Source organism: Crocodylus porosus, unplaced genomic scaffold (assembly GCF_001723895.1).
Source record: "Crocodylus porosus isolate Cpor-Errol unplaced genomic scaffold, CroPor_comp1, whole genome shotgun sequence".
NCBI lineage: Eukaryota > Metazoa > Chordata > Crocodylia > Crocodylidae > Crocodylus > Crocodylus porosus.
This window is the reverse complement of record NW_017728931.1, coordinates 10,254,816-10,280,309: the sequence shown is the minus strand read 5'-3', so window position 1 is coordinate 10,280,309 and position 25,494 is coordinate 10,254,816. Positions and strand designations below refer to the sequence as shown.

Below are 25,494 nucleotides of genomic sequence, written 5' to 3'. Positions count from 1 at the left end.
GGCGGCAACGTTACCCCCAGACTAGCGAGTGTGCTCCGAGAGAGGGGTCGGCCAAGCATAAGGCGCCCCTAGGGAGGCATTCGGAGCCTGGAAGGTGGGCGGGTGCAGGGAGGTGGGCGGCTCAACGCAGGAGCGCCCCCTACTGCCTACTTCCCAGCCCTTGGTTTGATCAGCTGATCTCAGAGCTGGGGCTGGGACAGTGTCCTCTGCCCTTGCAGCAGGCAGCTGCTGTCCCTGGTCCTGGGATCTCAGAGCAGGGGCTGGCAGCTGCCTGCTGCAGGGCCAGGGGACATTGTCCCAGCTCCAGCCCTGAGACTAGAGCCAGCCCAGCAGCAGGGAGCTGCCCGGGGCAGGGGACTATGTCCCAGTTCTGGTTCCGATCTTGGAGCCGGGGCTTGGCAGGTGCCTGCTCCAGTGAGAGGGGACATTGTCCCAGCCCCAGCTCTGAGATCAGAGCTGGCCCAGGGGGCAGGCAGATGCCCAGGGCAGGGGAAAATGTCTCAGCTCTGGCTCCAATCTCAGAGTGGGGGTTGGGTAGCAGGCAGCTGCTTGGGTCAGGGGTGCTGGGTAGGTGGTAGCAGGGCAACCAGCTGTGAGCTGCCTCAGAGGTGGGACAGCTCTCCCGCACCCACCCCTCTGGAGCCCAGGCCTGACCCTGGTGCCCCCTGCCAGCCCAGGCCTGGCTGCCATGTGAGAGCAGAGCAAGACAAGAGTAGTCCTGCCCTGAACTGCTCCCACTAGGAGCAAATTTGCTTCTGATGGGCACATAGGTAGATGCACTCAAAGGGAAAGTTTACTCTGTAGTATTTTACAGCACAGTAAGCTTTCAGTGCCTTAATTGCACATGTAGGTGTGCCACCTGTATCACAAGTTACAAGGACTCCCCAGGCATATGTGCCATATATACTGGTTGTTTTCCTTCCCTGGCAGACCCTTTCCTGTGTTTTACTGTGTAGTGGTCTTCTGTTTTAAAGGCTGTAGAGGGCCTAGAAATGCCTGGGTATTGTGGCAGAATTACTCCATGCAATCACAAGCAACAAGCTCATAAAGGTCCCCTGGGTCTTGTTGTGTAGAGCAGGGTTGTCAAATATACATCCTGTGGGCCAGATACAGCCTTCAGAACTGCTTTGTCTTGTGGGTCTCCTGGCAGGTCTGGGAGTTTGAGGGTGCTGTGGTGGCATGGCCTACTAGGGCTATTGGGCCCTGTTGGACACGTCATTTGATGGCAGGGAGTGAGTGAGAAATGTCTCAACACAGCTTCATTCACCCCAGTGTCACCACAACAGCTGGTTGCCCTGCTACCACCAACCCCACCAGGATCCAGTTCTGGACATTCACAAATCTATTGCTACTGTTAAGACACCTCCCCTATCTGAGGATGGTGTGGAGGGGAATGTAAATTAATTCTTATTTAGCAGTGAACATGTTATTTTCAACCCAGGGCTGTCATTGAAAAGTCTATCAAGAAGCAACATTGCCTGCAACGTATTTCACATGTGGGCCATCAGCTGTGCCACGCATCTTCAAAGGGGGAGCTACAGGCTGGGATGTTGTGGTTAGGGTTAGGATGCACTAAAAACAGCATTCTGTTGGGCCAAACCCCTCTATCCTTCTATTCAATGAATCTTCCAAGGTGTAGAGGCTTAGCCAGGCACAACTTGTCCCCCTCAGCTCCCTCAAGGAATCTGATCCACTGAGAACCCTTGTAGATGTTCAGGTAAAGAGCATGATAGGATCTGATGTATGATTCACACAATTGGACCTTCTGCCATGCCATACATGAGACACTACCATATCTGGGAGCCCCATCAGTTGATGAGGGCCACATGTTCAATTAATGTTGTGATAAGGAGCCACAAAGTTATTATAATTTTTTTTTTATGGAATACCTTTGTAGCTTATTGCTTGTTTTATCATGCCATTGATAGATTGAACATGTGGCTAGGTCACAGTTTAAGATGTGATTAACTGGTTAATTGCATCTTAAGTGTAACATGTAGATGGGGCCTCAGTTTCTTCCCACTCTGCTGTTAGCACTGACAGGCACTCAAGGGTGTTTCTTGGGCTGTCAGCTGTGTATGCAAAAATCTCTAATAGCACGTGACATCAAGGTCGGAAATCTGAGTTCACGTGATAAGCCAAAGGGAAATTTCCATTCCATGACATATGGTAAATTACCTTCCCAGTTCCACACCTAGCAGGTCTGGCTGTGTTGATTTCCAGCCTTTTGATTTATTTCTTCAGATCATAGTTTTCCAAGCAGTGGCTAATGACCATCTTGGCATGAGGCTGGACTTTTGCCCAGAAGATAGATTGGCCAGTGGTTTCCAAGCACAGGATTCGACTTCTAATGCTGCATGCAGCAGGGTGTCTTCTGAAGTCAAGAGTTTGTCTGGAGGCTGCTGAGACATAAGCTTGTTTTTAACATGGGTCATGACAGGCTGGAAGCTCTTTGCAGATAGTAGGGTTAGAATATCTGACAGGAGCTGTTAAAAGCTTAGAACTGACCATCCCTAGATACAGACTTCAGACAGGTTATAAAGAAAAGCATCTCCATTTGTACTCACTAACCATGGCACTGGAGCCATGCATTTGAAACTAGGGGTGTGTCTCTTTCATGAGTGGGCCTGGTATGTCTCGCATGAGGGCAGCAAAGCAATCTGTATGTGAAGCTGAGATGTAATGGGGCCTTAGGTTTTTGGCTCCACTGGTTTAACGTATTAGAATTGGAGGGCTAGAAGGGGCTTCAAGGGTCATCTGCCCCCTCCCCAGCCCCCTCTCCAGCACAGTTTCATTGTATCCCTTGGATTTATATGTGGGCACTGAAGTTAGGATTTTTGATGCCAGCTAACTTCTTATTGTTCTGAACTAGTAGGGTTGCAACCTGGGGCTTGGCAGTCCAGTTTGATGTGTGTGCAGGATTCCTGCTGGAAACCTGCTAATAGACTTAGAATTATTCTCAGTAGAATTGAGAACATTCCTTCTACAGAAGCACGCTTATTACTACAGCCTAGAGGTGCAATGGAGCTTAGGTTTTTAATATAAAAGGATAAGTGAATTATGAGATAAGAGACCTCTGAACAGTTATAACAATGGCTGTTTTTTAATACATGAAGAGATATGAGTGTGTATGTATGTGTGTAGCGATATAGATTTTTCTCCAAACTTTGACCCTAGTGAATGGATTTCTTTCCATTAAAGGAGACAGTGGAGTATTTTCCGCCTTCTATTACAAATATAACTATTCTTTCTCTCCCCGGATAGCTCAGTATTTTTTAATAGGACCACAGAGTATTGTCAGGCTCAGATTTCTACCTATTTTTGGAGGAAATACCCTCCTACTGACTGAACCTGCTGCTGTGTCAGCCCGTGCTGCAAAAATACATCATTAGTCACCCTACAGTTCTGCAGCCAGGATTTGACCTACCGAGAAAGGTTTGGTCCTCTCTGAATTGCATCTGGACACTTCATGGAAAATGTGGGCACCTACTTCATAAATAGAGAATCAAAGAGTGTCCGGGTTGCGATTATAGTGCAATTTTTCAGACAGTGCAACACATTCTGAATGATTGCCCAATTAAATAATTCAGTGGCTATCTAAAAGCAATTCATGCAGCTCACCTAAAGCAGTTGAGTGGCTATCAAATTTAGACATTAATCTATTAAGGTTGTAATCCTAAAATGTCATACAAAAGAGAGAGAGCCCCCGGTGCCCTACTGCCAGGGGTATCCAGTTTCCTGCCTCCCTTTTTACAATATTGGTTCCTTGCTTTTCATCTTGCCTTCTCCTCACTTCAGATGCTCTGTCTGATGATAGCATCTTTCGCAAACTAGCTGGTGCTGCCCTATTTCTCCCTCAATCGCTGCAGCTCAAAACAAAAGACAAGCAACTAGTATAATGACCTACTTAGAGTATAAAACAGTCTCTCTTGCATCTACTCCCATTTAATTCTATGATATGTTCTGCCTAGAATATGTGGGCAGCACAAATTGCCCTTTCTTCATAATCAAAAAGCTAAATCCTGCCAACCCACTCTGCTAGGCACAAACAGTTGGATTAACTAGGCCCAATTCTTCTCTTACCCTAGTTTTAAACTGGTGTAAATCAGGAGTAACTCCACTGAAGCTTGCAGATCGACACCAGTAACAGCTGGGAGAAGAACTGAACAACAGAAAGAACACTTGGGCTTCTAATCCCTGCTCTGTCTTGTAGGTGAAGGTGCACTATGTATGATTTGCTGGTATAGCTGGGCAAAGCTCATGGTTTTTATTTGAATGGGTAAAATACGCATGGTCTTACTTCAGCTCATGAAGCATTTCACCCCCAAAGTTCCACTGTGAGTTTCAGGTCACAAATCACCCATTACACGCTGAATTTCAGATGTTGAGCCTTCAAACGGTTGAGCATTGAAACGTTCTGAAACCTGTATGCGTTTCTGGATGTGGATAGAAGAGGCATAAAACTGGTGGGTCAACGGAGTTGTAAAACCAGTGTGAGAACATTGGTAGGGGTTTTATTTTGTTAATTATTTAACTGAAATTGTTACTTTTTACTTCAAAAAAAGAAGCAAAATTTATCTTTGATAGAGACTTGATACCCCAGCACTGTTGTTCCATGAGGAGACAGCTTGATGTCCACAGCCAAGATCTCCATAGTGCCTTTGAGCAATACAAAGGAAAACCAGTCCTGACATATTTCAAGGAAAAAGGAAATGAGTAATAATGCTAAAAAGATCCTCAAAAGTAAACCAAGTTATTTAAAAGAAGAAAAAATTACTGAGCCGTACTTGTTTTTAAGCCATTAAGTAGAAAGGATACAACCTCCATTTTTTTTTGTCCGCAGGTTGCCTTTCAAACCTTGCAAATTTGAAAGGGCAAGAGAGTTCAGATTTCAAGTGTACAGAATTGTAAACTAATGTTTGTTCTTGCTTGAAGGAGGAAAGGAGGATACCTACTGTCCCTGATAGCTTATTCAAGATTGTTTTTGTGGGCAATTCAAGTGTAGGAAAGACTTCATTTTTAAGGCGATTCTGCGAAGACCGGTTTTTCCCAGGCACGTCTGCTACTGTAGGTAAGTTTATGGAAAGTTGGGGGTTTTTGTCTTGTGCCAACCAGGACAGAGCTGAACATACCGTGCGCTATGCCCTGTACTCTTGTACCTGCAGGCATGCTCAGAAACTGGATCTACACAAGCGAAAGTGCACTGGGCTTCCTTCCCAGCACGTTCTCCAAATCACAGTGGAGGCTACAGGCTCAAAAGTGACCTCAGCATTCTGTCCCCAGGCATCCTCAGCAGCAAACCTCCAGTTTTGAAGAGATGCATGAAAACCCAGTGGGACATACTTGGGGTGGCACGGCCAGGATACTGTGGTGTAGACAATCCCAAATGGGCTAGGATTTTCCCATACTACTAATCCTAGTACACCATACAGGAGGCCATGCCACAGCCCAAGAAATGCATAAAATTTGCCTTATATCAGACAACCTCATAACCGTTACAGAAAGCAAAATAACTGTTTCATTGTCCAGGAGAAGACAGTAGTAGCTTTGTGCAGAAAAGGGGAAAAACCATTTAGAGAGAATGTCTGAAAAGCCGTGTGCCTAAAATGCATCCATCTCCCTTGCACTTGGAAGCCAGACCTTTATAGACTCTGGGGCTCACAGAGAGTGGCCACTTTGGAGGCTGTAGTTTAAAGGACTGATTTTTAAATGTAACCTTTATCATAATACAGCAAGCAGGTGCAAATCTGAGTTCTGATTCACCCATCATCATGATGAGTCACCAAGATGAGGTTTGTTATTCTGCTGGCCTGAAAGTACAGATAATCCCAAAGTGACATGATGAAGGTGACAAATGCTGATAAGCTTTGACAGAGTAGACCAGGGGTGGGCAATTATTTTGGGCTGGAGGACCGCTTAATGAGTGTTTGTGAACTGTCAAGGGCCATACACACAAAATCTTTCAGCAAATATCATTTTAACAGATTACAGATAAAAACAAATTGTACACTAAAAATCAAACATAACTATAACATATTTTAATTGTATTTCAAAAATTAGTTTTTGTCCTGATTTATGTTTTTTGAGTTGTGTGTGTATAGAGAGAGAGAGCTGACTGCATGATTGCTAAAAATAAAGTTTTATATATTGTGGGGGAGGGAAGGCATGGGGTGAGAGCATGAGGGAGGTGGGTATGCACATGAGTTGGTGGGGCTGTGCATGCGCTAGGTCCTGGGAGCCACCCAGGCATGGAGGTGAAGCAGGGGATGCATGCAGCACAACTCGTCCATGTGATGCAGGTGAAAGTGCAGCCCTCCACCTACCCCATCCAGGCCTTGGCTGCCCTGTTGGTGCTCCTCCTGGGGCTGAGACCTGCCTGCTTTCTCCTGGGCCAACCTGCACCACACTTCCACCCCCACCTGCCCCACACCCACCAGACAGCACCACCCTGGCCCCAACCCCAACCAGTGCACACAGCTTCCTCGTGGAGCTGCTGCCTCCAGTGGCTCTTCCTCCTCCCCCTCCTGCCCCTGCTTGTGTCCCTCCAGGCATCAGGTAACACAGGGAAGGCATGGGGATACTTGCTAGGCAGCAGATGCCCATCAGGGGGAAGTTGCAGCTGGGCAGCTGCTGCCTCTGTGTGGAGCTCCAGCTCCAGGCCACCTTCCACCCACTTTGCCTGTCTGGCATGATGAACCACCACCTGCAGGTGGGTGGAAGGTATGTGGGAACTGGAGCAGGGGTTCTATGTGCTGGGGCAGGAGCTGCCCAACTGCAGCTTCTCCCCTGCCTGGCTGGGCATCTCCTACCTGGCACACATCCCCCACAGCCACCATTGCTTCCCTGTGCTACCTGCTGCCCAAAGCTGCACAGCAGAGGCAGGAGGAGGAGAAGGAGCAGCCACTGGAGGCAGGGGGAGCTGAGCAGTAACTCGGGCTTCTGCAGCTGCACCAGGAGCAACCCACCAGAAAGCTGTACACACTGGCTGGGATCAGGGCCAGGGCTGTCAGAGGGTATGGGCTGCCTGGGGTGGGAGTGGGCAGGGCTCGCATGTGGAGCATCACAGTGGCAGCCATGGGCTAGATCAGTCAATTAGTATGCACCTGCCTGGGGGCCAGATCCAATCAGTTGTCAGGTTGTATTTTGCTCACCCCTGAAGTAGGCTGTATAGATAGAGCAGTCATTCAAAACCTGGACAAACCCAGATGCAGCTTCTGTGAAATCTGGATGTCCTCCATCCTGTTTCTTTATCACCCGCTGGAGGTATCAGGGGCTTTCAGTTAAAACTAGTGGCAAAATTCCCATGGATTCCAGTGGGGCAGATACAGGCTTTAGGAGAATGTTTCAGTAGTTTGTGGTAGATTCCATGGCTAGGCAGCATTAGTGAAGACAATGAAGTATAATGGCCGAAGGAGCAATTGTCACAAGTATCCAAAAGTTGCACACCTCCCTGCCTGGGAGAGGTTTGATTGAAGCATTTTCAGCAAAATTTGCAATGTACCAAAGTGACTTTGGAGCTCTGTTGCCACTGACAATCAACAGGACTCAAGATACTAAATCACTTAGGTACTTTTCAAAATTTCACTCATCCTGACTTTTTATGAGTTAAATTAATTCATGCGACCCTCAGTGTTTTTGCTATTGCTAAAACTTCTGTGGCAAATAGAAGCTTCTGCTTGTTCTTGTTATTGGCCCCTTGCAAAGGACCAGGATTAATTGTATGCCTTATGAAATGGGTTAGAATGGTAATTTAATGTCTTATTTGGGCATGATGTTATTATCGTACATCACCGCATCCCTAATCAGACCTGCATATGCTGTGATTTCTTTTAGGTATAGATTACTGTGTGAAAACAGTAACTGTGGATAACAGCCAGGTGGCCCTGCAACTCTGGGACACCGCTGGGCAGGAACGGTGAGAAAATATCTGAACTTTCCTCTCTTGTAAACTATTAATTTAGAAAATAACAGCCCTGGGTCCAAACCAACTTCCCAGAAGCGGGAGCACAGCAAGCATGGCCTTGTTCCGAATGACTTTTAATCATAGTGAGATCACTGCTTTGAGTCTTTCCCAGAAGAATCAATATCCGCTAGTAGAGTGGAGTGTTCCAGGTACACTGTCAGCCTCTAACAGTCTACGAGACGCAAGGGAGGAGTAGACCTGATGGAAAGTGGTCAGCATTTTTTTACAACAAAAAAGTATTTTTTTTAACGAATTGAAATTTTTCACACACATTCCAGTTGCTGTAGAAACTTTTTTCTGTTTTTAAATGAAGAAATTAAATAGAAAAAAATTATTGTCAGGTTACCAAAAAACCTAAAATCACAGTTTTTCATTGCTGCAAACTGATAAAAATATATCCCCCCCAATTTTTAGGTTTCTATTAAGGGAAACCCCCAAAAATTGTTCATGGGAGGAGAAATTGGCTCCTAACCAGTTCTGTTGAGTTCAGTGGTGCAGGGGAAAGAGGAATTCCTGTAATGGTACACAAGGTTATAATGAAGTGGGAAGACAGAGATGAGATACAGATCTGGTAAGACAGGGCCACTTAGATCAGCAACAGGATTTTTAAAATGTGTTTACATATTTTTGTTGGTTTGATGTTTTCATTCAGGGCTGTCCAACTGGCAGCTTGCAGGTCACATGTAGCCCACACAGGGTTAAACTGTGGCCCCCAGATTTCTTCCCAAGTACTGCTCCCCACGCTGCTCCAGCTGCTGCTGCTGCCAGAGCCTGCAAGCTTCCCCCAACCCTTGTCCTCCAGCACAAACTTATTCACCCGGCCCCTGGGGGTGGGATGGTTCAGGTAGCCCAGGGCTCTGGATTCCAGGTGGCCCTGCGAGGTAGGGAAGTCTGCATGGAAGTGGGAGCTCAAAGTAACACACAGTGAGCTAACACAGGGAGACCATGCAACAGCAGTGTGAAGGATGCATGGAAGCCCACATGGTGGGGAGCAAAGGGTAGTATGCATTAGAAGGAGCATGGAGGAGACCATGCAGTGCGGGGTGGAGGGTGAGCCTATTGCAGGGGAAGTGCGGGCGACACAGCACAGTAGGGGGAGAGGGGGCAGAGGTGTACATGATGCAGAAACCTGTGTATTGTGTGACCTAGGGGGCCTATGGTCTGCATGGATTTGGCCACCAGCCATTGGGCAGTTGAATGGCTCTGTTTTAATAATTGATACAAGGAGTGACATTCATGGGCTTCCACTGAATGAGAAAAAGGGACAGAAATGCACAGTATTTAGTTACACACATCTCAGTAAAGCCATGTTTTTCCTATCAGGTCTTCACTGAAGTTTTTGCTAGAATATCGTGCATTCAATTTAGTGTGAAATTCTCACTGTAATCAATGGAGGTTCCAAACTTAGAACAGGCAAAAGGACTCTATTTGATACAGGGGAGAAATATGCTTCCTCACTATAAATTCATACATAAGCAAAGTAAATGAGAGTTTGTCTTCAAGTTTTATACCCAGAAATAATCCATAACCAGGCACGGTAATCTCTTGCTATGTGACCTTGAACAGCTCGCTCAAACCTGGTCATGTTTCAGTTTACTATGCATCTATAGAACGAGTATAATAACGATTTTCCCTTAGGAAACCAGTTAAGATCTGCAGCCGCAAAGCTCTCTAGAAGTAGTATTGTTATACCAATCTGATTAATCCCACTGACTTCATTGGGACTACTTGGATGAATGAAGAGTCGAATATTGGAGTAAGAGTTGAAAAATTGGCCTCTAATTTGGGAAGACATGTGGTAGCATGTGCCCTTGTAGCTGTGTTTCAAACTTAGCTCATAAGAGTTTAAATGTCCTAGATGGCTGTATCTAAATCTTCAGTGCTACAGGATAGTATGGTTGCTGTAGACTTTGTAACTACTGTATGGTAAGAATATTGTCATGTTGCTAAGTCGACCAGGATAGGGCTATAACCAGATTCTTGTTTGCAGGTACCGCAGTATTACCAAGCAGTTTTTCAGAAAAGCCGATGGTGTTGTTGTGATGTATGACATAACAGCAAAAGACACATTCATATCCGTCAAACAGTGGCTTGTGAGCATTGAGGTGAGTTGCATAGCTTTCAATGCAGATACCCAAGACCATATCTTCTAATTCCTTGGCATACTCCTAATAGATAAGGGATATTAGCAGTGCAAAGCAGAGACAAGATGATGCTGGCATTTCTTGAGCTCTAGCAGTTATTTATTTTGTATTTAGGACTTCAGTTTGCATAACTGCCAATTCAGCTATTTTTAGAAGCCCTAAATTAATTTGATATTAAAACAATAATAACTCTTAAATTTCAAAGAGTAAAATATCCATGGATTGGATGTGTGTCTTCCCTTCCAGCATTTCCTGGTATTCAGTTCATCCTGAAAAAAGATTGCCACTTTCTCCAGTTTCTGTATCAGCATGCACTTTATTAAAGGTCATTTAGCTGAGGGCTCCAGCATTGTCACTGACATGGAATATGCTTCAAAGCAATAATGTAATCTCTAAGAGGCAGTTTTGCAATGGCATATTTTGCTCGGGGGATTTTTATTGAGTTGCATGTACATGTGAACAGTATCCCCAGTAAGTGTAGTATCCCTAGTAAAGTGTAGTTGGTGCTAGATGATTCAGTTTCCTTCCGGGGAAGAAAAATTTCTAAGGCACTACACGAACACCCAATGAAAGTCCATGTAGCAGTTTTCCATGTTATATCTGCTGAGATCTTGTGATAACTATTGATCAGAGCACTCTTATCAGAAGCACTGTTCTCTGCAGTAGCCACAAGGTGGCTCTGCACTTTGGTGTTAAGGCCAAATTGCCCAAATACTTATTAATGGGTGTACTTCCACTGAAACAAACCTAATATTAAGTATTTGCTTGATAGAGCCCTTATTTAATATATTATCTAATAAAAAAAATCCTACAGTTGCAACAAATTCAGCATATTGAAAATTACCTGCAGATAACAATGAAGGTTTTGATAAGGAAAACTTGGTCTTATTTCAATTCCAATATTTTAAGTAGTTTATTCTTCTTTACTGAATAATTTCGGGAGATAGTAACTGGCAGTGATTTGAAATAAATACAGCCAAATGCACTGACTTCTCTGGCACCCTGCCAACTTCATCATGCAGTAAATTTAGTCCCTGCTGGAGCTATGATAATGTATTTGTCCTGATAGTGTCTTATTTTGTAATAAATGTTACCATTCTTCAGAATTAGATTCAGCTGAATGTATTTGTTCTGTGTGTTTTATCTCTAGCTACATTATGTACTTCAGTTGGTATAATTATATCTAAATGCAAGTATTTCTATGTCCATCTAATTGGTAGGGTATAAGCTAGGTAATAGTCTGTGGCTATGTGTAGCACAGTATTTCTAATTTAGTTTTTTTAGTTTGACTGATTTTTATGTTTATCCATTATTCAAGGAATAGTAAGTATTGTGATGGATCTCTATTACAGAAGATCTCCTTTATTATGTTTGTCCACCCTTAAGGCCTGGTGTATTTCTTTATTCAATAGTATTTTGCTTCCTGGATCCAGTAACTGTATTATTTTTATTTCCCATTGGTACTTAAGCACCTGCAGGTGCTTGTCGTCTCATAATCGGTATTCATTTTTCAAAACACATTCTGCTTGATATTGAAAAATTGTGTCTTGCATAATTTTGTGGTGGTTTTTTTGCTCTGCAGGAGGCAGCTGGGGAGAATATACCTATTCTTTTGCTGGGTAACAAAACCGATAATGAAAAAGAGCGAGAAGTCCCCAATGGACTAGGAGAACATCTAGCCAAGGTATGACACTTAGAATGAAACTCTTTCCAAAAAATAAAAAGTGGAGGGGAGAACATACAATGGATATTGAATTATTTTTTAGAAGCATAGTACGTTATAATTTTTTTTTAAAAGACACTCACTTTTAAAAAAACAAAATCTCCTCTACCTCTGGAATTATAAATTGACCAGTAGAAATGGCTTACTGTGCTCAACTCTTTTATTAATATTATCCATAAAAAGCCAGGTTTGTTCATTTGTTAATTGTTTGTTGCTTGGTTATCAAATCATTTATCTGAGCAAACTGCAGCTGATCCTTTGCCTAAACTGAATACAGTAAAAGTTCTCCGTCATCTTACAAGCTGGCATGCTCCACTAACTGGCTTGCCGGCTTGTAAGATAAGTGAAACTGGAAGTGCCCACTGTGGCACTTCTGATTTCTCTGAGGTCCCATGGTTCGGGGCAAAGCAGCCTGGGCTGCCGAGCCCCCACAGCCCAGGGGCGTAACAGGCTGTGCGGGGCCGGCCTCCCTGTCCCACAGGGCCCATGGGAGGGGCAGCGATGCTGCCGGAAGGGCGGAGGAACACCCCAGACATGGCAGGAGAAGCGGTGGCCGGGGCCACTCAATTAACGTATTTTGTTATCTGGCATCCCCCATTCCTGGGAGATGCCGGATAACAGCGCTCTTACTATATTATAACTCTGGTGCTTGGTCATTGAGGGCATCTTTACATGTGCTCCAGTTGCAGGGTGGGGCATGCTTTAATTAGAGCAGCTCCAAGAGCCACTCTGCTTAAAGCACCTGTGATCCTTGGACAACAGTTTGAGTAACAGTAGATTAGCAATTAACAGAAGCATTGATTGATAGACAGAGGCACACTCCATTTTTGCAGTAGATTAGCAATTAATCTACAGCCTACATGAGCCTACATAGAAACTGTTGTACAAATCTTCAGAAGAAAGTTAACTCCAAGGCTAGGGACAGACAATCAAAAAGCCTGAGCCTGAATTGGTTCAATCTTTGCAGGTTAGTCTATCCTGCCTAGGCTGAATCAGTTTGTAACTGCACAGACATCCCCCCCCAGCACCGAAAAAAATGCAGGCACATGCCTGCAGTGACTTAGGCTAGAAGCCAGGGGGTGCTAGAACAGTCCTCCCTTCCATTCCACAATGCTGGGCTGAGGGCAGTGTGGCCAGGCCCAGCAGGACACTCTGATTAGAAAGCACTCCCTCCCTCGCTGAGCCAGCAGGGGTTTACACAGCATTTATCACCCCATCAGCAAAAGAAAAGCATCTTAGTTCAAGCTCTTCTTGAACAACTTGTTCCAAGGCAGGAGTGGAGGGACGTTACCAGCTGACCTGTTGATTAACTCCAAAGGGTCAGAAGCCATTGTCCTTTGTCCCATCTCTCTCACAGCATGGATGTAGTCAGCATGTAGTATGCTAGCTAATGCTGAGAGGTGTCTGTGTAAGGCGGGGGAGGGGAATCCCAGCTTAGCAGAGAGTGGTGAGGGAGGGGAAGCAGATGGGAAGCTAGGCAGGCGCCTGCAGTCTCTGCCAGAGCTCCAACCAGGAAGCAGAGGGGAGGGGCCAGCTCTGCTGTGGAGCAGAGAGCCTGGCTCAGAAAGCATGCCAGGATGCTGGGGGAGTCTGGTTTAACTTAAACAAGGAAGGGGTCTGGGACAGACATTGCATAAACCACTATGACCCAAATCAGTTAAGTCTGATGCCACATTCAACCAGGTTTATCTCAAACCCATTTTAGCCATTTTCAAACCAGTTTATGTGCACTGAGCATCTGTTCTGTTACAGGTTTAAAGTAGTTTCTGATCACTTAAACTGGTTTAAGTGTAATGTCGGTCCCTAGCCCAAGGGGTAGGAACATAACTGAATTGAATAGTGCTGGATTATACCTGTATGTATGTAAATACATTTTATGCAAACAGTTCCACTGATTGGTAACTCTTAAGGGATTCATTGCTTTCTCCAATATTCAGTAAAGTCAGTGGAATCATTCTGGATTAGCACCAATATAGCTAAGGTCAATTTTTGGCCATGTGGAGAGAATTGATTTAGGGCCATCTGCTGCTTTGACTTAAGACAGCCTGCTACCAGCCTATCTCCACATACAGAACTCCATGGTGCCAGATGACCATTTCTGTTGTATTTCATAGGATGGAGGAGGCTGTTTTATTTGGTTCTGATTGTAGTCCCTTTGCAATTGGTGAAATCCCTAATGACTTCAGTGAAAGAAAAGCCAGCCCGCTTAATACCTCAGAGTTTCTGTATTTAACAAGTCTGTTTGATACATATATTTTTGGTAAGCATCCAAATGCAGGTATAATTTCAGGCCCAGGAGACTTTTAGCTAGGGATGACTCCAGGGTATTATTACTGAATCCTTATGCCAAAAAAAACGAAATGACACATGAAAGGTAAGGGAGGGAAGTAGGTGTCTGCATGTCATTTATCTCTTTTGAAGAACTGCAGCTAGTAAAGCAAAGATGAAACACACTGAGATACTGAATTTACAGCTCATCCAGTTGTTAATTGTAACATGGCATGTAAGGGAAATAAAATGTTTTACAGAAGTAAAACAACACAACAGCAATGCTAACATTCAAGTGAATGAATGTTCATTTTGGTGGAGCAAAGGTAAGGTGTGATCATCATTCAATTATAAGAATTAGCTTACAGCAACACTTTTTATTTTAATAGAATATTAATTATTGCTAAATAACAATGTAGTTCCTATGAAACCACTTATGACACCTTCATTAATGAATCCAGTTGAATTACTGAAAATGAATACTCACATGACTGACATGTAAAGCACTCAAAACTACATTGAGCCATATCTTCTTTTTGGCATAAATCTTCATAGGTTCATCATCATATTATTCTGGTTTAAAAGATAGATTCCCTCCTTCCCCTGCAAAAAGTAGGTATTAAAATTGAGGTGCATTTTATACACCATAGCTACATGCCAAAAAATACAGGCAAATGATTATAATGGAAGTTTTAACAAAATAAAATCAAATTTATTTTTCAAACTTTTTTCTGCAGTTTTCATGTTTTTAAGGGCAATATACACAGATGCATCTTGCACACTGGAAAATTTGGTAACCTCAGAGAAGCAAAGACTTATTTATACCCATTTATTGGTCCATCATGAGTAAGTTTCCAAGAATCCTTGTAGACAGAGTTTAAAGTACAACAGGTCATATAGTGCAGCTATGGTTTATGCGTGAAAGTTTGGTCATTAGGTCCCCCAGATCTTACAAGTTCGACAACATGGTGTAGAACCAAGCAGAAGTCCTCATGGGTACCACTGCTTTAGGGTGTACCAGGGGCACAGTGCAGCCCCAGCGGAGGAATGTTGCCCCACTAAAGGAAGACTTGTGAAGTGAATAGTGCCAACTATTTGAGAAGCATAAGGAAAAGGAGAAAGGATGGCCTTGGTTTTGAGGTCTTGGACGAGCACTCAAGAAATGTCACTCATAATAGGGCTAATCCTGGTTTTTTAACTAGTGTTTGTCTGAACATAAACAGTCTTGGCAATTGGGACTGGCATCCAGGACTCCCTCCCCACTGGACTACAGAGGAGGTTTTGTCTCTCTTCCCTGCCTTCTGGACCTGTGACTTGCAATCTGGGCCACCTTCCCAGATTAGCTCATAGCCTGGTTTTTCGGACATTTTCCTGAAAAGTGGGAGATAAGGGTTTTAATCCTCTCCATCTGAGGAGAGTGTAGAAGCCAGCTCTCCTGCTTATGGGGAGAGTTCTCTAGCAATTTGGCCCCTGAGGAAAGAATTATGATGAAATTCAACAATGGACAAAATATGCAAATTGTGCTTAGTATGGCTTGCAGCTTATTAGCTATGGCATTTGTTTTGTTTTTTTCTCTTTCATCTCTTTTATTTTTTGTCTGGTTTTAGAAGCCCCAGGCAATGTAGCAATAGCTACTTTATTTACTTGAGCAGGTTCTTCAACAGCTATGTTACAGAGTGGCAATTGTCCAGATCACTCTTCTTGTTTAATGATTAGTTGTATGTTTGGTTTTCCCTCATTCTTTAGGTGCTGTTTCAAGTTCATTAGCTAATTCCTGTGCTAGAATAGGCAGGTGCATCTCTCATATGAGTAATTAGATATATCCCTATCTGGTGCTCTGATTATCTGAACTCTACTTCAGGTTCATGCTGTAAATACTTCTTCCAAAGTTCAAAGGAATTGCACCAGCTATTTCCACACTGACTTGCATGTTTGTCAGCCCAGCAGAAATGAATGATTAGCCTCAATAGAAGTAGCTCATTATCTCACACATAGGATTTTCTGTGCTATGTGGCATTTGTCAAAGAACCCTTCTGATTCATGTCATCACCACTTGCATGATTTCTCCTCAAATGATATGTTGTAGAAGAGAAAAGCGGGGACAGTGGCAATCACAGTGTGGTTCCTGTGTATTATCCATATGCTGCCTAAATTTTCTATTATGGGTCTGACAACTTTCCTACATGATAAAGCAAAGGAGATTTGCCCTGTGCATACATTTGATTTCAGACTTGGCACTTATGTGGTCATTGAGCCATTTAACCAGGAAAGTTACCGCTTAGGATAGAAGTGTTTTCTGCTCTGAATCTGTCCTGAGAAAAGCAGGGAAGAGCTTTAGTCAGCACATTAATATTCAGAACTTGTGCATTCTTTTAGCTCTCCATAAGACAAATGGAAATCCAGTGTAAAGAATGTCTTTCCTTCTGTTTGCACTTATTTCTGGACTCAGCATAATCACTTAAATGCCATGCTCATCAACAATGATCTGGGTTTTCCATTTGCTGTGCAAAAATGTAGATTTTCTCCTTTAACAGAGAAAAATGCAGATTTTCTCCTTTAAAGGAAAAAATCAGGGATTACTCCTTTTAAAGAGAAAAATGCGGGAAACCATGTGTTTCCCTTTGCAGGCTAGCAGAGTTCCAGCCTGCGAGGGGCTGCTTGGGGCTGGGCGAAGAGGGGGGAAGGCAATCGGAGGCAGGGGGTGCCACATTCATGTGCATGTGCCCATGCATGTTGCAGCTAAGGCTTGGTGCAGAGCAGCTTCTGCAGCTCCCTCCAGGTAAGTCTGTGGTGGGGAGGGGACAGAGGTGACATGGCAGAGCAGGGCGGGGGTGCCAAGGCAATGTGGTGGTGGGGAGGGCATGCACACTCCAAAATTTCTGCACCCGCCGTGGGATGCAGGGCTGCAGCTGAGCCAGACCAGCTCTGGGCAGGAGCCAGCTCTGCTGCCCAGCAGATGGGACCCAGTGCAGGAGGGAGCGCTGTGCTGCCATGGCCGCCAAGGTGAGATGCGGCAGTGGTGGTGGTGTGGAGCTGTGCCCCTGCTGCTGCCGGATGGGCAGGAGGTGCCTCACCTGCCCTCTGGTCCTTGGAGGTAGCTTCTGCCTGGAGCTAGTATGCCCTGCCTCCAGCACCACACCTCACTGTGGGTGCAGAAAGTTGAGGAGGCACATGCTCCCCCACTTCCTGATGTGTGGCCTGTGCTGTCTCCCACCCCACATGTCATCTGCGGCCACACACACCCTTCCCAACACACCCACACACTGGGGATGGGGGGGCTGTAGGTGAGAAGTGAGGGGCACTAGCAGGGCTGGGGGGGACTTGTGGGTCAGGAGAGAGGGGCAGTGGTAGTACCAGTGGGCTGTGGGCTGGGAGTGAGGGGAACCAGCAGGGCTGGGGGAGCTGTGGCTTAGGAGCAAGGGGCAACAGCAGGGCCAGGGGGCTATGGTTCAGGAGTGAGAGGCTGGGAGGGGGCGGGGGTGGCTGTGGCTTGGAAGTTTAGGGCAGGGCACCAGGCTGCTAAGAGCCACAAAGCAGTTGGACCCACGTCCTGGTGAGCAAAGCGGGCAGGGGGAGCTTTTATTTTTCTATTAAAAAAAACTCCCCAAATCAAATGCTAAAATATATAAGTATTTAGAATTTATTCTATTATAATGATTGAGGCACTGGTAGGCTTCCAAATTCCTTTAAAATTGTAAATATATCAATAAAACTTTGTCTTTAACTGATACCTATACACATGCACATACCCATAAAAGTAGTGAAATTTCATTTTAATTGCAGAAAAACGTGGATTTGTGAGTTTTTGATCATAGACTTTTGGATTTTTATGAGAGAATTTGGGATTTTTAAATGGAAAACAAGGATCTCCACATCAATTTGCATAAAATGAAATACTGAAAAGCAGATCTTTAAAAAGACCTTCCCAACAAGGCCACAGATCTCTCTACATCACTACAACACCAGCTCCATCCCCACATCCTTTCTGCTGCTAATTCAGGAAGGATATGGGGATGGTTCTTAATGGGGTAAAATTGAGAAAAGAGGTAGAGTCATGCAGGATGTCCTGAAGTTCACTGAGGATATGATCCAATGTCTGTGGAAATCCTTGCAAAACTTCCTGTTCATTTCAGATTTTTTTTAAACAAAGCTTCTACTTGGTCCTTAATAGATCAAGGTAGAGAGGTTAATCACAAAGCTAAGAACAGCTTACCCTGCCACATTAGTTTGGACCAGAACAGCAACCTTCAAGTAGCGTCTTTAGTTTATGCTGTCATGGTGTCCTATGGTGAATGTGAAGGGCAGATAGAGATCACTTGAGTAGGTGGAACTTCCATGCTTTAGTAAAGCTTGTAGGGAATTAATGAGTTTTTAAAAATGATTTGATAAAATCAGTCTAGCTGTAAAATGGGTAAAAATGTTGAAAAATCATTTTGAATGAATTTTTTAAATAAAAATTTTACATACTTTTCCCCATTTTTATAATTTGAAATTTCATTAGGATTTTGAAATTTGTTAAAATGTCAAGCAGCTCTACTATTTAGGGCTGCAGAGTGTTTCTAAAGAACTCCATTGAGATAAGAGTATTTAATTTGAGAAATTGGAATTTTATAAAAAAATTCATAAAAAAGCAATGTAGTAAGTACAGATGCAGGAACAACTACACATTGAAAAAGAAAGAAAAGCTGTCGGTTAAATAGGGGAAGTGGAAGGACCAGCCCCAGAAATAGTAAGAGAAGAAGTAAAAAGCGCTTTAGCAAAAATGAAATCTGGTGTAGTCTGTGGAATAACCTCAGAGATGATGAAAAGCAATGGGGTCTGGTGGCATCTGAAGGAAATTTGGCATCAAGGGAGAACGCCAAAGGGCTGGGCAAAAGGTAAGATAATACCCATGTATAAGCAAAGGGATGATGTGCTGAGCTATGGAAGCTAAAAAAGGAATAATGCTTGTGCCTCCCACAGACGTCCTGGGATCACAAGGCAGTGATGGCACAGAGCTGAGCCCCAGGGGGCAGACCTGCAATCTGCTCCCCATGCCCCCTTGCCCACAGAACAGGTGCACATTGCAGGGGCGTGCAGGGAGTAGATCATGGCTCTGCCACAGGCCCTGTTCCTGCACTTTCATCACCCCACAATCCCAATCCTAACCCCAGCCTTGGCCCTGCCCACCTGTCCCACTCCTGGATGCTGCTCCCCACCCACCTGCAGCCCAATCCCAGCCACCCGGCCAAGTGTGGGGGCTGCTTCAGGAGTTTTTGTGAGCTAGTGGGGGAGGGTGCTTATATGACCCGCGACAGCTCACTAAAACTCCTTAAGTGGCCCTCTGGCTAAGATGATTGCCCACCACTAAGCTAGAGGATGCGAGCATCTCCAGGCTGCCTGTATTCTTGTGCCATAAAGTAGACATCTGCCACTAAAAAGCAGCACAATTGAGACCACCTTTGTAGAGCACCCTTGAATGCAGCTACTATTTGCTGTGTGACAAGGGGCATGAATGTCTGTGTGCTTAGTCTTTCTGCTACCATAAACATTTTTATGGTGCCACAAAAGTGACGAAAGGAGACATCAGTTCCATTCCTAACAGGATCGTGGACAAGCAGCAGAGAGTGAATAAAAATACATGAAGTGTAGTTTGAATTTGTAGAAGGTAAGAGAACCACAGATGCAGTATTAGTGATGAGGTAGATGCAGGAAAAAGTTCCAAGAGAGAATAAGGATCCATATTTTGCATTTCTGGACATGAAGAAGGCATTTGATAGTATTCCCATTAGTCAGTACATTGGTGTTGGAGAATGGAAGGAGTGTCAGAAAAGGTTCTGCAAGTGGTAGAAAGATAGGTCAGAACTACAGATAGAATGACAGACGTCTTTGACCCAGCACCCAGGTTCTGTGCTAAGCCCACGGCTGAAAAGTCTTAAAACTTTTAGAGAAAGGCAGTCTAAAAAAGAATCAGAAGAACAGATGTAGTGATGAGGAGCAGATGTGGATGGGAAGACAAAGTAGTGAAGGATAGAAAAGGGGATTTCATGAAAGTCAGGAACATTCATTCATATGCTTGGAATCTCAAATGACAAAGGCAACTGTGCAGCAGAAGTAAGAAAGAGGGTTGAAATGGGATGGAAAAAATTGAAAGGTGTTGTAATGTCCATATTTACCTGAATCCAAGACAACTTTGAATTTAGAACCACCTCCCCAAAATTATTTCTACACATGGACAATTATAAAAGTGTGTTTCCCCCCTGATGTCTGCTCCTTCCCACTGCCTGCCTCTCACCAGCCACTTGCATCCCATGGTAGCCCCCTCTTGTCCTTGCTACTGCTGCATGCTACACTTGCACTGATTTCCTTGCTAGTCTCTGGCTATGCTCTGGATCCTGTTGCACTGGCTCCATGCTGATTTCCCCCACTGCTCCCTGGCTCAATAGGGAGGCAAGGGGCAGTGCAGGACTCAGCAGGGAGCCAGAGAGCAGTGAAGGAATCAGCACTGGATCCTACAATTCCTTCTGACTTCACACTGAGCCCCTCACTTTTCTAGAGCACAGAGCTCTAGGGAGCAGTGAAGGAATCAGGATGGTGCCAGAGAGCAGTGTTGGACCCAGTGCTGTCTGGAGGTGATGCATTTTTACTAATTACTTCGTTCTAAGACATTGAATGGGGATTAAAAAACACCTCATCTTAGAATTGAGTAAATATGGTACTGGATATGATAAAAGGATGCCAGACTTGTGACCTGACAGTGTTGTTAGGGCTTTTGACAAGACCATAATTCTGAACCTTCCTAAAAGGGAGGGGGGGATTTGTTGCTTGGGTGTATTCAGCAGCTGCTTTAATTCTAACTGCTGTATCTATCCATTCCTGTGCCAGCATAAGTAGAGCTAAACTAAACAAAATAGGTACAAAATTAGTGGTTTAGTTCCACATACGGGAGTGAAGAGATGTAACAATTATGCTGAAATAGTTTATACTGGTATAATTTAGTACTGTCAAAATGGTTACATCTCAACATACTCTATAGAAACGAAACCTGGTCAGTGAGACGGAAAAAAGAAAAAGCAGTCGAGAGACTAAAATGAGGATGCTAAAGTGAATGTTGGATATTTCACTGAAAGGGGGACATGAAAATAACAATATGAGGAAATAGCTGGGTGTGAAAAGCATTGCTGAGAAATCCAGAGAGGCCAGGCTGACAGAGCTCAGGTGAGTTCTGCATAGGAAATACAGTGGGAAATGTAAAGAAGATGAAAACTGAAGAGAGGAGGAAGAGAGGATGGCCAAGGTTGAAATGGAAGGATCTAGTCAGGAAAGACACGAACAAACATGGAGTTAAGAACAGAAAATACCACTGAATGGGACAAGAAGAGAAGGAACACCCAAGCTACTGACCCGGTAACTGAGTAGAACTGAAGGCCAAAATCAGAGAAGATACAGTAACAACTGATTTTGACAAAGAAAAATCCATGCAAAGTATCTGCAGGGTAAAGACTGTTGCATTCCTATAACTGGGATTAACCCAGCAGACCTGAACGTGACTGAATACCACATTTTCTTTGTTCATGATGTTTTCTGTGATACTGAACTGTGTCCTTGAATTTTAAGTGTAAGTAATAAATAACAAGGAAGGAGACGACAGAGAGGAGAGAAGACAGAAAAAAGAGAATGGATACATCTTTGTGGGGTGAGGCAGATATACCATGGAAAGCAATATTAATGGGTGATGATATAATCTCCTGTAAGAGCTCTGAGAAGAAAACTAATTCAGCCAAGTAGCTGTTTTGGGAAAGTGACCTCTTTTTGCATTCAATTTCCAAATAAAACTCTATTTGACGTCAGTGCTGCAGGAACAAAATTTTGAACTGATGCAGGAGACTTTCTCAGCAACAAGGGCTTTATTTGGCATTGTGCTGAGCATTCAGGGGTTTGATCCTGCATCCATTATATTTGGTAATGAATCTCCCTTTAACTTCAGTAGTTCAGGATCAGAGTGGGCACAAAAAGTGGAGGGATGTCTGCAGAAAATTTAGATGAAAACCAAAAAAATTTGTTTTCATCCTGTTTTTCAGTCTCAGACTGATTAAACCTGTTTGGTTTTTTTTCCTGTTGAAAACCCAGTTTTCCATTAAAAAGAAAAAGTCTTCAATGGAGAATTTTCAACCAACTCTGTCAGGTGCTTGTTAAGATACTGAATGCCCTTACCTCCGGGGTAATTGAAAGCAATTGTAGGACCGTTCAGAATGATGCTTTAAAATTTAAACTCAAACAGATTTTGTATATCATAGAGTAGGGCTTAATAAAAACCATGGCATGAGCTTCAAAGGATTCCATGTTTAAGAAAGAATTCATGTTTTAGTGGTATCTTTACTCCAGAAAATAATACTTACCCCATTTTCCCAATAATCAATCAGACCTCACGACCTGTTTCTGTTTCCCCCCCACCCCACCCCACCCCACCCCAGTGAATCTTCCATGTTTCCGCAATACCATTTATTTAATGACAGATTGACAAAACTAATTGAAATGATCTTTCTGTCTGATTTTAGGATTACAATTTAATTTTTTATGAATGCAGTGCCTATTCTGGTCACAATACCAAAGAGTCTGTGCTTCACTTGGCAAGGTAAGAAAGGGATTTTTGTTTAGGGTGAAGTTAAACGTTATGCTTAGACCATTCTACTATGGTCCCTTAAACTATGAGTGTGCATTCATTAAAGCTAGCTAACTCATGCTAGGTGCCCTCTGAGTGTCTCAGTTGCACCACTTTAGGTGAGGGTTAACTCTGGGCTGTGCTACCTAGCATGTGTTCAGGTAACTTCATTCTGCTCTGTGGAGATAAAACAAATAGTCCTCCAGCATCCCAGGATGCATTGCTCCCAGCCCCCACTCCCCAATCCGGAGCAGGGATAGAGTCCAGGTGTCCTTGCTCTTAGCTACACCCCTGCTCACCAGTCCTCTAGTGGCAAGTCAAAGCTGTGCAGCAATAAATGGTATTGTCCCTTAAAATGTGGCTGCTCACAGTACATTCCTACATAAATACCATTTAACATTCCACAGCTATAGTATGGTCTACATGCAACGTGTAACTTCACCTTATTTATTCATTTATATATTTTGCCTCTCTTCCTCCCTCCCCCCAGTGATAAGTGAATGTTCTATGAATAAAATCAAGCTAGGCATAAGAATGCAAAATAAGCAGAAAACTCAATGTCCAATTTATAGAAATAGTACTTCCATAGGTAAGAAGTGCTTACTCCTGTCCTGTTGATGATTGAATAAATTCTGACTTCTAAAATGACTTGCCCCTCATAGGAACCAGCCTCCCCTATGTTCTAATGACTTTTCTTGCACCTTTAAAATTGGTCAGTAGCCATGAGCTTGAAACTCTAAATAGGCAGACCCCTGTTCCCATCCAAAGCTCCACTGAAGTCAGCGAGCCAGACAGACTTCGTTGCACAGTTGATATTTATGATAGGAGGAATGCATGGAGCGTTACAGTTCTCCGTTATCGCTCTCAGAGACATGGGGAGTGCACAGTGCTGTGCCCCATAACAGGGTTTGCTGGCTGTGCTTTCTACTGCCACCATATTGGTTCAGTTCCATGGCCTGAGTGGGTGATCAAGGGAGAGATTTTCATTTGTACCTGAGGGATTTTTGCCCCCAAATTTCCACTGAAATGCAGCGGGTCTTGTATTCCTCAGTCTTATCAATGTATTTAAAAATAGGACTATCATAAAAAAAACTACCATATTTTCTTGCATACTGTCCTCACCATGCAGAGAAAGCAGAATGAAGAAAAGATATTTCTAGCATCATGGCTAAATGTTGACTCTGTGGAGCAGAAGCACGCTTTGCTCTTCAGTATGGCTGCTCACCCAAAAGCTGCTGCTGATTTGGCAGTGGCCATGAAAGGGTTAACACTACTTCTGATGCTGAAGAATTGACTCTGTCCCTACTGCATGCTAGCTGGGACTGAAGCACAGCCTCCAGCAGCCATTCCAGTGTCTCCATGCTTCCATTCCAGCACAGAAATCATCTTCCCTGCTTAAGACAGACACCCTGATTTTGAACAGCTAATTTTGGGGTGAAAAGTCTGTGTGGGCTTTCAGTAAATGTGGTAAATATGTTAATATTGAATGGTAGATGCTTACCAGTGCACTTCCTGGCACAGATTTCAAGTGACTTATCATTCTTACAGAAGTCTTTGAAACTTCTGGGATGTGTGAACATATTCAAGGAACACTTGGTTGGCACAATAGAGAACATGATCCTCCCTAGACAACACTAAATAGAATTCACCACTTAGATGCCCAGAAACATTCACAAGTTGCTGTTGATCAGCTCTATCAAGCAAGTGAACCAAGTACTATTTTCAGTTTTGTATCATTAATTCATTAATTTCACAAAATTCAGTCACTTCCAGTGATTCTCTCAGATACCGGTGGAGATGAGTCAGGTCGTGATGTACCCTAGGTGAGTCTTTAATCTTCTAGATGTTATTGACTTTCTCTAAGCAGCTTCTTTTTATATTTCTCTCCTAGGCTGTTAAAGGAGCAAGAAGATAAAGTGAAAGAAAGAACAGTTCAACTGCAGCATGACTCAAATAAAAAGTCTTGTTGTGGTAGGCAGTAAAAGGCTGGATCCAGTTGGACAAAAATCACATATCTGTATCACACTACAGTACATCATCAGATCTGTCTTGTGCTCCAAATATGGCTCACGCTGTGTTGTAACGGTAGCAGCAGAAGAACTTAAAGAATGTAGTACACTTCTGCCTTCACTCCTTTTGCAGAAAGATGGGAGGGTCTTAGTTAGGATTACATAGACAAAAGTATGTAAGGCAGTGACACTCTCTGTCCTGTGTTTGCACAACTTTTAGCACCATGGATACCTCATCCATGTTTGGCTACTAGAGGTTACTGCAATACAAATAATAAATAAGAGTAATAATAACAAATCCACTTAGAATAAAAAGTGAATTCTCACAGGGCTGATCCTATAGACTAGTGGTTCTGAACCTTTTTAAGACTTGAAATACCACTCAATAGACTTGAGTGACCCTTCGGAAAATGCTACCTCTTAGTTTTCACTCTTTCTGTGGTCAAAAAAAAATAGAGCAGGTCTTCTGTTGCAAAGAACCCAGAAAGCCCACAGCAGGTCAGAATGGTTTTTAACACTATGGATTCTTATCTGAAATTTCTGGGTTTATTTGGTGACTCATGTTTGCATGCCTAACAGTGCTAACATTGCATAGCACCCCACAGAACCTTTGAAGGGATCTTAAGGCACCCCAGAGTGCCATGGCACCATGGTTGAGAATCACTGCTGTAGACCTTGATTTGAATAGGTGAATTAATTTCAGTCCAAGATACTATACACCCTTATCTTTTGATGAGAATGAGATC

At 43.6% G+C, this 25,494-nt stretch overlaps 1 protein-coding gene across 1 annotated transcript in view; it reads left to right on the top strand.

Moving 5' to 3' along the window:
* The window catches only part of CRACR2A (calcium release activated channel regulator 2A), a 111,364-nt gene extending 86,127 nt beyond the window's left edge, over positions 1 to 25,237 (top strand). The window contains exons 13-18 of the mRNA XM_019544193.1: positions 4,936 to 5,071; positions 7,834 to 7,915; positions 9,954 to 10,068; positions 11,690 to 11,791; positions 22,636 to 22,712; positions 24,631 to 25,237. Of these exons, the coding sequence (XP_019399738.1) occupies positions 4,936 to 5,071; positions 7,834 to 7,915; positions 9,954 to 10,068; positions 11,690 to 11,791; positions 22,636 to 22,712; positions 24,631 to 24,721 (603 nt within the window). The 3' untranslated portion in view covers positions 24,722 to 25,237. The remainder of the gene's footprint in view (positions 1 to 4,935; positions 5,072 to 7,833; positions 7,916 to 9,953; positions 10,069 to 11,689; positions 11,792 to 22,635; positions 22,713 to 24,630) is intronic.
* Positions 25,238 to 25,494: the final 257 nt, after the last annotated feature.